General features: G+C 35.3%; 1 protein-coding gene across 1 annotated transcript in view; it reads left to right on the forward strand.

Moving 5' to 3' along the window:
• The window catches only part of LOC307193991 (uncharacterized protein), a 90,829-nt gene extending 76,047 nt beyond the window's left edge, over window positions 1-14,782 (forward strand). The window contains exon 2 of the mRNA XM_079936633.1: window positions 14,681-14,782. Within this exon, the coding sequence (XP_079792759.1) occupies window positions 14,681-14,691 (11 nt within the window). The 3' untranslated portion in view covers window positions 14,692-14,782. The remainder of the gene's footprint in view (window positions 1-14,680) is intronic.
• Window positions 14,783-15,545: the final 763 nt, after the last annotated feature.

Below are 15,545 nucleotides of genomic sequence, written 5' to 3' on the forward strand. Positions count from 1 at the left end.
ACCTTTTCAGATTTTAGCACAGTAGGACATGCAACTATCACAATAAAATAGTTACCAGTAGGGAAAAAAAACCTATCTAATATATATCTATAGATATAAATATACTTACCTACAGACAAATAAAAACCTATAACACATTTGGTAATTTTTTTATGCTTTGTAAATTATTTTTCTCTACACTGTTATTAATGGCATTGCTGAATCTCTTGATGTTGTGAGGGTTTATTAGATTCTTCTTTCAGCTTTTGATGGCTTTTTTGTTATAGAGCCCCTGGAGCGTTAATCAAGGATGTCTTAACACATGTAATGGATTTTGCATGGGCAGGCAATTGCTAGGAAATGAAACATATCCGTAAAATACCCTTTTAGAATTAAACTTTTCTTTGAGGTATGATCATTTCCCCTCAGCACAGGGGGTAATATTCTTTTAGGAAGTTTAAACTGCATTACCTAGCTAAGTCAAAGTAAGTGTAACTATGTCTTTAGTACAATATATTTAAGGGAATTTATACTAGAGTGTTATCTTAATAGCTGGCATACTTTTGAACTTTCTCATAATTACGGGGATTTGGTAATCCTTGTTAGTTTGTTACTAAAATCCAGATCAAGATATTTTGTTTTGGGGTAGGATAGATAGGAATTGCCAACAAATGCTACATTAATTTCTTCATGAAGAGAACGAACTCATCCTGAACACCTCTTACGAGCTAGGCATGGTGCTAAAAATATTTTTAGCATTACCAAAACTACTTCTCAACAAATTTATGAGGCACATTTTCCAGATCAGAAACCTGGGCCTCTAATTCCATAGCTGATAAGTAATAGCAAGAAATAGAATGTTTGCCTCCATAGGCCAAGCTTTTTCTACTCCAGATCCACAAATTTAGCTATCTTTATCACCCCATCATTTTTCTTGGATAGTTTCTATTACCTCTTCCATGTCTTCTGGAACTTCTGATCTCTTCTAATAAGCTTGTTCTCTCTCTCTCTTCCGCCCTTTTCTCTGAAAGTATTTGATTAAATTTTTTTCTCCTTTTTTTCTTTCTACGCTTCTTTGGAGTTATTTATATACTTCCCCATTCTTTTCGTTTAACTACTCTATTTACTTAAAATTTCCTCTTTACTGTAAGAAATATCTTTTTCTTTACTTCAGTAGCTCTATAGCTTTCATTAACATATCATTCCTTTCCTGTTACTTTTCTATCAAAATAATTGGTTATTCTAGAATAGATGAGCATTTTATATTATTCCAACAACAAAAAATAATATCTGAATATAATATCAATGAAAATCATGACACATGAGAACTCAAAATAATTATTCAGGGCCTGTGTGGGCGATGATTTTTGTAGACCCTTAAATTTGTGGGAAGATAACATTTTTAACCTAGGAGAGAATTTTCAGATGTAAATGATCCTGAAAGGATACTGCTGATAAAAGTAGGAGTAGCGTTGCATTGGTCACCTTTACTACCATTTAAAGTATCTCTCTCTCTCTCTCTCTCTCTCTCTGCCTATCTATCTTATTGTTTATTGTTCTACCAATCTAACATTCTATTATTAATATAGCTCAATGAATTTCAATATGCCCATACTACTGCCTATAAAATACTTTGAAAATGTGCTGATACTTGTTTTTCACGTGACTAAGATTCACAACTGATATTTAGTAAGCAAGGTCCAAGAATGCCAGAGTATTTAACTTATATTGTAAAATGTCAGATACCAAAAAATGTTAACATTTTTTGTTAATATTTAAAATATAATTTTTAGTTTTTCCCACTAAAACTGTTTTATCATTGTTATAATCATAATGTTTTAAAAATAGGACATAAATATTAAATAAATATAAAGAGTTATACTGGAAAAGCAGGAAACGGTTTACCATATTTTGAAAATTTAAGCAAACTATTGAAACCCAGAATTCGTCACCAAGGTGCTCATAAAACCTCATGTAAAAAATACGTGTTATTATTTCTTACGGAAAGTACACATTCCGGCACAGTGTTATAATCTACGCAGTATTGGGAAAAAAAATCTTGCCAAGATTATTAAAACTGTTCTAGCATCATTATTTAAAAAAATATCAAGTGGAAGTTAATGAAAGATGACAACAATCACTGAATGGTTTTCAATAGACGCTATTAATAAAATTAAGTATAATCCCTTGAATAATAAATTATTTCTTAAGGTACATAGTGGCAATGGAGACTGGCTAAATATCGCATCTCACAATAAGAGGAGTTTCTGGAAGCATTGCTTAAAAAGATTTTGTTTGCTATCCAGTATTTAGTGACAAATTTAAAATTAAATCAATGAAATGTAAATATCAAGATTGAAATATTGCATAAATTTATCTCTCTCAGGTAAATACATTTGAAAATTTGAATGCTGTTAAGAAACATACAAAAAGATAAGCCTCATTAAATTAAAGGAATTGTGGGATTAGTAAACATATTTACATATTAAAAAAATACTTTCTTGCTGAGAATGTTATTTTCCAATATTGAAAGAGTTTGTTAAAAATAGTCTTGAAATGTATTTCCAAATGACTTGGAAAAATACATTGCCCCTAATTAGCTCTTATTAAAAAGATGTGAGGAATAATTCTAAAATGCTTATAATTAAAAAAATAAAGTTACAACATGTATGATTTTTTCATTTGAAATGAATGTGAAACATGGTTGTTTATATTTCTATAATGAACTGAAAAGAAAAAAACCTCTGATGTCAAAATAAAATTTAATCAAATTATCCAGACTTTTTGGGTTCAATTAAAACTTTTATTCCCATTTTTTTTAATACCCATTGAATTACTTGTATCCAACTACATAGATGAAAAGGATTTCAGTGCAATAGTACAGGTACTGTAAGCATAACAATACTTCAGGTGTTTATTAGGGATTTGATATTCCTTTTAACAGACTAAGAAATATTATTATTATTTTACTTACTGATCTCATTGTATTAAAAAAATGCCAATTACATTAGCAACAAAAAAGTAGGTTTTTTTTTAACATCTTTATTGGAGGATAATTGCTTTACAGTGGTGTGTTAGTTTCTGCTTTATAACAAAGTGAATCAACTATATATATACATATATCCTCATATCTCCTTCCTCTGGTGTCCCCCTTCCACCCTCTCTGTCCCACCCCTCTAGGTGGTCACAAAGCCCTGAGTTGATCTCCTTGTATTATGCGGCTGCTTCCCACTAGCTATTTACTTCATATTTGGTAGTATATGTAAGTCCATGCCACTCTCTGACTTCGTCCCAGCTTACCCTGCCCCCTCCCTGTGTCCTCAAGTCCATTCTCTACATCTGTGTCTTTATTCCAGTCCTGCCCCAGGTTCTTCAGAACCATTTTTTTTTTTTTTTACATTCCATATATATGTGTTAGCATATGGTATTTATTTTTCACTTTCTGACTTACTACACTCTGTGTGACAGACTCCAGGTTCATCCACCTCACTACAAATAACTCAACTTCGTTTCTTTTTATGGCTGAGTAATATTCCATTGTATATATGTGCCACATCTTCTTTATCCATCATCTGTCAGTGGACACTTAGGTTGCTTCCATGGCCTGGCTGTTGTAAATAGTGCTGCAGTGAACATTGTGGTACATGACTCGTTTTGAATTATGGTTTTCTCAGAGTATATGCCCAGTAGTGGGACTGCTGAGTCATATGGTATTTCTATTTTTAGTTTTTTAAGGAACCTCGATACTGTTCTCCATAGTGGCTGTATCAATTTACATTCCCACCAATAGTACAAAAGGGTTCCCATTTCTCCACAGCCTCTCCAGCATTTATTGTTTGTAGATTTTTTGATGATGGCCATTCTGACTGGTGTGTGGTGATACCTCATTGTAGTTTTGATTTGCATTTCTCTAATGGTTAGTGATGTTGAGCGTTCTCTCATGTGTTTGTTGGCAATCTGTATATCTTCTTTGGAGAAATGTCTGTTTAGGTATTCTGTGCATTTTTGGATTGGGTTGTTTGTGTTTTTGATATTGAGCTGCTTGTAAATTTTGGAGATTAATCCTTTGTCAGTTGTTTCATTTGAAAATATTTTCTCCCATTCTGAGGGTTGTCTTTTCATCTTGTTTATGGTTTTTGTTGCTATGCAAAAGCTCTTAAGTTTCATTAGGTCCCATTTGTTTATTTTTGTTTTCATTTCCATTTCTCTAAGAGGTGTCTCAAAAAGGATCTTGCTGTGATTTATGTCATAGAGTGTTCTGCCAATGTTTTCCTCTAAGAGTTTTATAGTGTCTGGCCTTACATTTAAGTTTAGTCCATTTTGAGTTTATTTTTGTGTATGGTGTTAGGGAGTGTTCTAGTTGCATTCTTTTACATGTAGCTGGCCAGTTTTCCAGCGCCAGTTATTGAAGAGGCCGTCTTTTGTCCATTGTATATTCTTGCCTTCTTTATCAAAATAAGGAGACCATATGTGCGTGAGTTTATCGCTGGGCTTTCTGTCCTGTTCCATTGACCTACATTTCTGTTTTTGTGCCAATACCATAGTGTCTTGATTACTGTAGCTTTGTAGTGTAGTCTGAAGGCAGGGAGCCTGATTCCTCCAGCTTCATTTTTCTTTCTCAAGATTGCTTTGGCTATTTGGGGTCTTTTGTGTTTCCATACAAATTGTGAAATTTTTTCTTCTGTGAAAATTGCCATTGGTAGTTTGATAGGGATTGCATTGAACCTGTAAATTGCTTTGGGTAGTATGGTCATTTTCACAATGTGGATTCTTCCAATCCAGGACACGGTGTATCTCTGCATCTGTTTGTATCATCTTTAATTTCTTTCATCAGTGCCTTATAGTTTTCTGCATACAGGTCTTTTGTCTCCTTAGGTAGGTTTATTCCTAGGTATTTTATTCATTTTGTTGCAGTGGTAAATGGGAATGTTTCCTCTTTCAGATTTTTCATTATTAGTGTATAGGAATGCAAGAGATTTCTGTGCATTAATTTTGTATCCTGCTACTTTTCCAAATTCATTGATTAGCTCTAGTAGTTTTCTGGTAGAGTCTTTAGGATTCTCTATATATAGTATCGTGTCATCTGCAAACAGTGACAGCTCTACTTCTTCTCTTCCAATTTGGATTCTCTTTTTTCTTTTCCTTCTCTGGTTGCTGTGGCTAAAACTTCCAAAACTATGTGGAATAATAGTGGTGAGAGTGGGCAACCTTGTCTTGTTCCTGATCTTAGAGGAAATGCTTTCAGTTTTTCACCATTGAGAATGATGTTGGCTGTGGGTTTGTCATATATGGCCTTTATTATGTTGAGGTAAATTCCTTCTGTGCCTAGTTTCTGGAGCGTTTTTATCGTAAATGAATGTTGAATTTTGTCAAAAGCTTTTTCTGCATCTGTTGAGATGATCATGTGGTTTTTATCCTCAGTTTGTTTATATGGTGTATCACATTGATTGATTTGCATATACTGATGAATTCTTGCATTCCTGGGTTAAACCCCATATAATCATGGTGTATGATCCTTTTAATGTGTTGTTGGATTCTGTGTGCCTTATTTTGTTGAGGATTTTTACATCCGTGTTCATCAGTGATATTGGCCTATAGTTTTCTTTCTTTGTGACACCTTTGCTGGGTTTTGGTATCAGGGTGATGGTAGCCTCATAGAATGAGTTTAGGAGTGTTCCTCCTTCTGCTATATTTTGGAAGACTTTGAGAAGGATAGGCATTAGCGCTTCCCTAAATGTTTGATAGAATTCACCTGTGAAGCCATCTGGTCCTGGGCTTTCCTTTGTTGGAAGTTTTTAATCACAGTTACAATTTCAGTACCTGTGATTGGTCTGTTCCTATTTTCTACTTCTTCGTGGTTCGGTCTTGGAAGGTTGTGCATTTCTAAGAATTTGTCCGTTTCTTCCAGGTTGTCCATTTTATTGGCATAGAGTTGCTCGTAGTAGTCTCTCATGATCCGTTGTATTTCTGCAGTGTCAGATTTTACTTCTCCTTTTTCATTTCTAATTCTGTTGATTTGAGTTCTCCCTTTTTCTCTTGATGAGTCTGGGTAATGGTTTATCAATTTTGTTTATCTTCTCAAAGAACCAGCTTTTAGTTTCTTTGATCTTTGCTGTTGTTTCCTTCATTTCTTTTTCATTTATTTCTGATCTGATCATTATGATTTCTTTCACTCTGCTAACTTTGGGGTTTTTTTGGCTCTTCTTTCTCTAATTGTTTCAGATGTAAGGTTAGGTTGTTTGTTTGAGAAGTTTCTTGTGTCTTCAGGTAGGATTGTATTGCTATAAACTTCCTCTTAGAACTGCTTGTGCTGCATCCCATAGGTAGTAGGTCATCATGTTTTCATTGCCATTTGTTTCTGCATATTATTTGATTTCCTCCATAATCTGTTGGTTATTAAGTAGTGTATTGTTTAGCCTCCATGTGTTTGTATTTTTTACAGACTCCTTCCTGTAATTGATATCTAGTCTCATATCATTGTGGTTGGAGAAGATACTTGATACGATTTCAGTTTTCTTAAATTTACGAAGGCTTGATTTGTGACCCAAGATATGATCTATTGTGGAGAATGTTCCATGAGCACTTGAGAAGGAAGTGTATTCTGTTGTTTTTGGATGGGATGTCCTATAAATATCGGTTAAGTCCATCTTGTTTAATGTATCATTTAAAGCTGGTGTTTCTTTATTCATTTTCATTTTGGATGATCTGTCCATTGGTGAAAATGGGGTGTTAAAGTCCCCTAAAATTATTGTGTTACTGTCAATTTCCCCTTTTATTGCTGTTAGCATTTGCCTTATGTATTGAGGTGCTCCTATGTCAGGTGCATAAATATTTACAACTGTTACATCTTCTTGGATTGATTCCTTGATCATTATGTAGTGTCCTTCTTTGTCTTTTGTAATAGTCTTTATTTTAAAGTTTATTTTGTCTGATATGAGAATTGCTACTCCAGCTTTTTGTTGTTTTCCATTTGCGTGTAATATCTTTTTCCATCCCCTCACTTTCAATCTGTGTGTCTCCCTAGGTCTGAAGTGGGTCTCTTGTAGAGAGCATATATACGGGTCTTGCTTTTGTATACATTCAGCCAGTCTGTGTCTTTTGGTTGGAGCATTTAATCCCTTTACAATTAAGGTAATTATCAATATGTATGTTCCTATTACCATTTTCTTAACTGTTTAGGGTTTGTTTTTGTAGGTCTTTTCCTTCTCTTGTGTTTCCTGCCTAGAGAAGTTCATTTAGCATTTGTTGTAAAGCTGGGTTGGTGATGCTGAATTCTCTTAGCTTTTGGTTGTCTGTAAAGGTTTTAATTTCTCTGTCTAATCTGAATGAGATCCTTGCTGGGTACAGTCATCTTGGTTGTAGGTTTTTCCCTTTCATCACTTTAAATATGTCCTGCCCCTCCCTTTTGGCTTGCAGAGTTTCTGCTGAAAGATCAGCTGTTAACCTTATGGGGGTTCCCTTGTGTGTTATTTGTTGTTTTTCCCTTGCTGCTTTTAATATTTTTTCTTTGTATTTAATTTTTGTTAATTTGATTAATATGTGTCTTAGCATGTTTCTCCTTGGATTTTTCCTGTATGGGACTCTGTGCTTCCTGCAGTTGATTGACTATTTCCTTTCCCATATTAGGGAAGTTTTCAACTATAATCTCTTCAAATATATTCTCAGTCCCTTTCTTTTTCTCTTCTTCTTCTGGGACCCCTGTAATTCGAATGTTGGTGCATTTAATGTTGTCCCAGAGGTCTCTCTGACGTTGTCCTAAAGTCTTTTCATTCTTTTTTCTTTATTCTGCTTTGCCGCAGTTATTTCCACTATTTTATCTTCCAGGTTACTTATCCGTTCTTCTGCCTCAGTTATTCTGCTATTGATTCCTTCTAGAGAAGTTTTACTTTCATTTATTTTGTTGTTCATCATTGTTTGTTTGCTCTTTAGTTCTTCTAGTCCTTGTTAATCATTTCTTATATTTTCTCCATTCTGTTTCCAAGATTTTGGATCATCTTTACTATCAATACTCTGAATTCTTTTTCAGGTAGACTGCCTATTTCCTCTTCATTTGTTTGGTCTGGTGGGTTTTTATCTTGTTCCTTCATCTGCTTTTGTTTCTCTGTCTTCTCATTTTGCATAACTTACTGTGTTTGGGGTCTCCTTTTCGCAGGCTGCAGGTTCGTAGTTCCCATTGTTTTTAATGTCTGCCGCCAGTGGGTAAGGTTGGTTCAGTGGGTTGTGTAGGCTTCCTGGTGGAGGGGACTGGTGCCTGTGTTCTGGTGGATGAGGCTGGAAGTTGTCTTTGTGCTGGGCTGGACCACATCTGGTGGTGTTTTTTTGGGTGTCTGTGACATTGTTATGATTTTAGGCAGCCTCTCTGTTAATGGGTGTTGTTGTGTTCCTGTTGTTTGGCATAGGGTGTCCAGGACTGTAGTTTGCTGGTCGTTTAGTGGAACTGGGTCTTAGCGTTGAGATGGAGATCTCTGGGAGTGCTTTCACCATTGGATGTGATGTGGAGCCAGGAGGTCTCTGGTGGACCAGTGTCTTGAACTTGGTCTCCCACCTCAGAGGCACAGGCCTGAGACCTGGCGGAACAGCAAGACCCTGTCATCCACATGGCTCAGAAGAAAAGGGAGAAGAAAAGAAAGAAATAAAAAATAAATAAATAAATACAATAAAGTTATTAAAATATAAAATAAAAAGTAATTAATGAAACAAATTAAAAAGTAATAAATAAAGAAAAAAAAGAAGGAAAGAAAGAAGAGAGCAACCAAACCAAAAAACAAATCCACCAATGATAATAAGTGCTAAAAACTATACTAAAAAAAGAAAAAAAAAAGACAGACAGAACCCTAGGACAAGTGATAAAAGCAAAGCTATTCAGACAGAGTCACACAAAGAAGCATACAAATACATACTCAGAAGAAGAGAAATAGGAAAAAAAATATTGCTGTTCCCAAAGTTCACCGCCTCAATTTTGGGATATTTCGTTTTCTATTCACATATTCCGAAGATGCAGGAGTTGGCAAGTTGATTGTGGAGATCTAATCCGTTGCTCCCGAGGGTGCTGGGAGAGATTTCCCTTTGTCTTCTTTGTTCGCACAGCTCTTGGGGTTCAGCTTTGGATTTGGATCCTCCTCTGCGTGTAGGTCGCCTGAGGATGTCTGTTCTTCACTCAGACAGGATGGAGTTAAAGTAATAGCTGATTGGGGGTTCTGGCTCACTCAGGCTGGAGGGAAGGAGGGGTACAGAATGCAGGGCGAGCCTGCAGTGGCAGAGGTCATCATGATGTTGCACCAGCCTGATGTGCGCCTTGTGTTCTCCCGGGGAAGTTGTCCCTGGATCACAGGACCCTGGCAGTGGCAGGAGCACAGGCTCCCCGGAAGGGAGGTGTGGATAGTGACCTGTGCTTGCACACAGGCTTCTTGGTGACTCCAGTAGCGGCCTTAGCACTTCATGCCCATCTCTGGGGTCTGCACTGATAGCCACATCGTTTCTGGAGTTTGTTTAGGCGGTGCTCTGAATCCCCTCTACTCGAGCACCCCGAAACAATGGTCTCTTGCCTCTTAGGCGTTTTCTAGGACTCCCTCCTGGCTAGCTGTGGTGCACGAGCCCTCTTCAGGCTGTGTTCATGCAGCCAACCCCAGTCCTCTCCCTGGGATCTGACCTCCAAAGCCCGAGCCTCAGCTCCCAGTCCCCGCCCGCCCCAGCGGGTGAGCAGACAAGCCTCTTGGGCTGGTGAGTGCTGGTCGGCACTGATCCTCTGTGCGAGAGTCTCTCCACTTTGCCCTCTGCACCCCTGTTGCTGTGCTCTCCTCTGTGGCTCCGAAGCTTTCCCCCTGCCACCCCCAGTCTCCGCCAATGAAGAGGCTTCCTAGTGTGTGGAAACTTTTCATCTTTCACAGCTCCCTCCCAGTGGTGAAGGTCCAGTCTCTACTTCTTTGTCTCTGTTTTTTTCTGTTTTATTTTGCCCTACCTAGGTACATGGGGAGTTTCTTGCCTTTGGGGAAGTCTGAGGTCTTCTGCCAGCATTCAGTAGGTGTTCTGTAGGAGTTGTTCCACATGTAGATGTATTTCTGATGTAGTTGTGGGGAGGAAGGTGAGCTCTACGTCTTACTCTTCTGTCATCTTAAAGGTCTCTTCATAAGTTGTTTTCTGAGTTCAAGTTATAGGCAATTACTCCAAAGTATAAAGTAAAACAGTGTATAACAATCAGTATTAAAATGTTTAATTTTATATTGTCTTTACCACCTTTAATCTTCTGAATAATTTCATTGATCAACATAAGATAAAAGGTTACATGTTTATAAGAAATATTAAATGAATAGAGATACATAAAACTGGAGGGTTTCACTGATTTTCATTAGTAAAAGTTGTTTTAAAAATATTTCATCACAACACAAACCATATATTTTTAAAATGTTGATCAGTATATGTTATAAAAATTACATGCTGAAACTATTTTTAAAATATTTTGTTACTCTAAATATTTAAAAAAATGGATTAAAATGATGATGTTATGAACATTGTTAAAAATATTTTGGGGTTGCCTGATGTTCTGTATCTTATCCTAAAGTCTCCTGAAAAACTTCTTTCACTGACATACTGTTTGCATTTTTAAAAATTCATTGTGTATTCCAGTTGATGAATATTATGGTTGTAAAGTCTTTTAAGTACTGGAGACTTAATGCATGATTAGATTTCAAGGCAGTAGATATGATGGAAGAGATGATATCTAGGATCTTTTGTTATCCCACATTATAACATAGGAAATTATTTTCTCATTAGGCATGTAAATAAGATTCAACTAATTTGTGAAAATACTTTACTTTCTCATTTTTTCCACTTGTGATTGGTATGTTTTCCTTGGCTAATGTAATCTATTTCACTCACATTCAAATATTTTATTATTTATTATTAATACTTATTCTAGTGTCTACCCTTACCTCTTTCATTTTCTCACACTTATTTCAAGATAGGTTACTGATCTTAATTTTTTTGTAGCCACGCTTGTTAAATATAAGTAAGTGCAGGCACTTGACTACTATATAGTCTGGTAGTCATATTTAAATATTGATACATTGGAAGACATACCTACTTTATTATAAATTATTCCTATTTTTTTCCTTTGTATTAGATTTAGGATTTGTACTGATTTTTTAAAAAGTTGTGTAGGTATTACAGATAAATTTCAGGTAGTAAAAGGGATATTACAAAATATTTGTTTTAAAAAGAAGGTGCCTTTGGTATGACCAAGAAGCACTGATCTCTTATCTGTCTATTTTAGTACTACTTAGCCCTAGAATCTAGTCGTAGTCTATCTACACAATGCCCCCTACTGTATGTTTAAACTCTATCCTTTGGAGCTAATGTTGGAAGGTGGCCTTCCTGACAAGCTTTCTCTAGGATTGTCTTGTTTTATGAGTGAAAAATTCACACAAAGTGCTATCTATAAGGAGTAGAAGTCATAGGAAAATTTATAGGGTGTATTTAAAGGCACCTAAGAATCTGTTGATTTAAAGGAAGTGCAGTATGCCTCAAGGAAGAAAATGTCGTGAAATGGTTTAAAATGTAACCATTTCTTTAACTTACCTTTTAGCATCAGGTGCATCATAATATTGGAGTTATACTTGATTATGTTAAAGGGAGACATAGAGCCTTGTGCTCACAGAATGTGGCTTGGGGAACAGAGCATTTAATTCCAGTCACCTGGCTACAATAACTCTTTAGGTGTAAGAAATGAAATGGCATCTTTCCTGCTCCCATTTATCTTTACCAGCTGAAGCAGTTTTGGCTGAGATGTCAGCACTACTTCTGTTTGCAAATGATGATAATATGATGGGGGTTACTTGGGGAATACAAGAGCCCATTTGATGAACTTTCTGCCCACTTTTTCGTTAAAATACATCTCAGAGCAAATGAAATGAAGAATAACTTTTCACGTGCACTAATCAGCTGCACAGAAGAGGCAAAAGGAAACTTTGTTTCCTCTCACAGTCCTACCCCTTTCACAGTTCTGTGAAATAGTTTTTAGATCATCTTACATGCCAAGGGGTTTTGTGTTGTTCCTTTTTGTCCTTTGTGACCCTCAAATAAAATGGAAACTTTCTATGTTCCTGACTTTCCTTTCATGTTGAGCTCATGGAGACAGGGGGTCATGCTACCAATATATTTTTAAGCTTCACACAATTACCCTCAATCCTGGTAAAGCATAGAGCAGCAGGACAGTATTTATAACTTGTCCCATTGAAAACCACTGTCTCAGGCAGCCCTACGGGAGACCAAACATTATGCAGTGCTTATAAAAAATATGAAGGGACAGCGCAGGGCTAACATATTTAAACATCCCATTACTGCACCTTTGAATATCAGTTCTTCCAGCCTGGATTTTCTGCTCTGAAGTTAAGCTGCGTGGTACCTCTGCAGGTTGCTGAAGTGGAAATTATTTCTCTGTTTGTCTACCATCTGTTATTTTCCAAACACAATTATCATCCTGTGTTATATAAAATTGAGGAGGGGTGGTTATTAACTAGAACTGCACAGATCCAAGGGTACTTCACAGTATATTGCCACTTTGTTCCACTAAGCCATGCCATCTGACTAGTTCTGAAGTAAACACAATCACATGTTAATGCACAGCTTTGAAAGGAAATTTTTAGTTTTCAAACTTCTTCTCTTTATTTTATTACAATAAAACTTCAATCTTTTTGATTTTTCAAAAAAACGAAACAAAAATGTTTATTAACTGGTACATAATATTAAAAAATGTTTGAATTACAATTCTTGAAAATCTGTTTCTGGAAAAATTATTTCTCCAGGGTATTATACCAACTGTGGTCTTGGGCAAGAAAAATAATAATGTGAATAATGTGAATAATGTGAATTGTACTTTCTACTCTCCCATTTGTCAGATGTGTTTTCTCAGCTCAGCTGTTACAGTAACCTTGTACCTTTCACAGGTGCACTTGGCTAGTATCTGTCCAGTCTGTCAGTATGGGTATCATCAAGTTTTATAATAAATAACAAGCCCAATGTGATGCATAAGACAGCATTTTAGTCTCTGAAGCTTGGAGCTCACCTTGGAGTCTCCTGTGAAGCTAACTATTCTCTCTAGACTCTAAGGTGACACTGGATATCTTAATGTTACTATCTCTGCTGGCTTACTCTTCTGGATCAGTGTCACCTGAGGCTGTTATTAATTATGCATATGAAGCATCTTGTCAGGAGGACTTTCTCCATTCCCCCTCAGTACTTGTGCATGTATATTCCTCACAATTAGAGTAATCCAAACACCTGATATCAGTAGGTCAGCATTCAGGCTCTGGAGTACAGAATTTATGAAAATAAATACAACTTAGTAGATGCATGGCAATCCATATTTGGAGCCTCAGTTACTCTCCAACATTTTACTGTGTTATCAGGATAAAAATAGGTCTTTATATAATTGTATCACTTTTAAAAATCACTCTTTTAATAAGAATATACTATATTCTGTGGAATGGACCTGAATTCTATTGTGTGATCGCTTTAACAGAGATGGAAATTCTTGATTTTCAGTGTTACGTGGATTGAGGAATAAATGTAGAATATGAATGATTTCTGTGGAACTGACAGAAGGATTTTGAATGAAAAAAAAAATATATATATACATGCCCTAGAAAATATTATTCAGAACGCATAACAGTATTTTCCTTTAACTTTGAGATGTGATATGAGCTTGTTTGGCCATTAATAGATAACTCAGTATTTTACAGTAAATAAAAGAATACATTATGGCAAAGCTAAAGATTTTGTCTTCAAATGACTTCTGTGCTGTGGGAACAATGAAACAAAACCAATGAAAATACACATTCAGACATACACTATTTTTCTTTATCTTTTTAAAAATACTTTGGAACCATATTTAAAACAAGAAACATCCTTACATAGAGGAATATCATCATTTGAAAATTGAAATTTAACCTAATTACAAAATAATATTCTAAAAACTTCTGAAAATACGTAATAAGCACATATAAAAAATTGTCACCCATAATGTCAAACCCAGTATATCCACTACTGGTATCTTGATGTATTTATGCCCAATTTCCTATTCAAGTGCATTCATATGAACAGTTTTTAGAAAAAGGGGATCATACTTTGCAAACTGATCAAAACTTCAGTTTTTCATGCTTATTGTAAGTACATTTTTGGCTAAATGTAGAAGTAGAATGGCTAAATTGAGAGCTTTGTCTTCCGGAAAGATTGTGCCAGTGATGAATGAACTTATTTCTTCATCATCACAAGAAATGCCTCATGTGTGTGCCACATGCGTGTGCATATGTGTGTGTGCACCTTCAGGGGCAAAGACTATATATATGTGTATTTGCGAGTTGCAGAGGAGAAAAATATTTACCTTTGTGTTTCAGTGCACGTTTCCTTGATTGAACTTTTGATCACTTATGAGATTTCTCATTTCTTTCTATGTTTAATGATCATTTATAGTTATTTTGTGATTGTCTTTTGACAACTTTCTTCATTTTTCTTTTGGGGCTGCCCACTTTTAAAAATTGACTTGTAAGAGCACATTATTTATGAAGGGCATCAGCCTTTCACCTATCATGGTTTAATTATTTGACACATTTTCTTTTTGTTTTGCCTTTATACTTGTTTTAAAGATAAAGATTTTAATTATTATATACTAATGTTACCTTTTTATTTATGAATTCTTCTTTTACAGATATATCCTGAAAAATTTTCTGCCGGCTGATAGAACGTAAGTATTCAGAAATTTTGGACTCAGCATTTTCTTGTTGTTGTTATTGTTGTTACATTTAGAGAGATTTCTAGGATAGGTGACATTGTGAGTTCATGATTTAAATTCCTCTTTGTCCCCAAATATTGATACCTACCTTTGGCAAAGACTAAATCAATTAAAATATGGTTTACATTTAACTATTACTATGAGCATGTAATCTAGTGTGTTGCATTGTGTTATTTCTCCCAGTGGTCAGTAGAGTTATAGAATAATCTGTCTATTCCCCACTGATTTTAAAATGCCATTTTTATCACATATATTGGCTCTGGTTTTGAACATTTGCGAATGTTCAAGTTTATGTTATAACATGGTTTTGATTACTAAACCTTTAGGGGATTATTATTTTGTAATGCATGTGCCTTTGCACATTTTTATATGAGTGGATGGAAGAAAAACATAATTCAGACAGTAAGTTGGAAAAAATTCAAAGAGAATGATTCTTGTGATATTTCAATGTGTATAATTATTAGCAGTTGGTTTTAGAAAATTGATTTAATTGGCCCAAGGAAAAGTTTGCAAAGATGTCAATACAGTACTACATATAGATATTCATAAACTTTAGAAGAATTTAATGGCTTAACATTTATTAATGTCTTAGATTGCTAAGAAGTCTGTGGAACTCATCTGTTAAGAAGGCATTCTTTTTATTTTTTAATATTCATAATTCCAGTTTTGGATTTTCATTGGGCTACATGATCCAGTTATTTGATAAAATAATACAACAGAAAATCACGTAAAATTTGTTTGACTAGTTAGTTGGTATATTCTTGTCTTGGTAGTGAATTGA

This window comes from Stenella coeruleoalba (genome assembly GCF_951394435.1).
Source record: "Stenella coeruleoalba genome assembly, chromosome: 11".
NCBI lineage: Eukaryota > Metazoa > Chordata > Mammalia > Artiodactyla > Delphinidae > Stenella > Stenella coeruleoalba.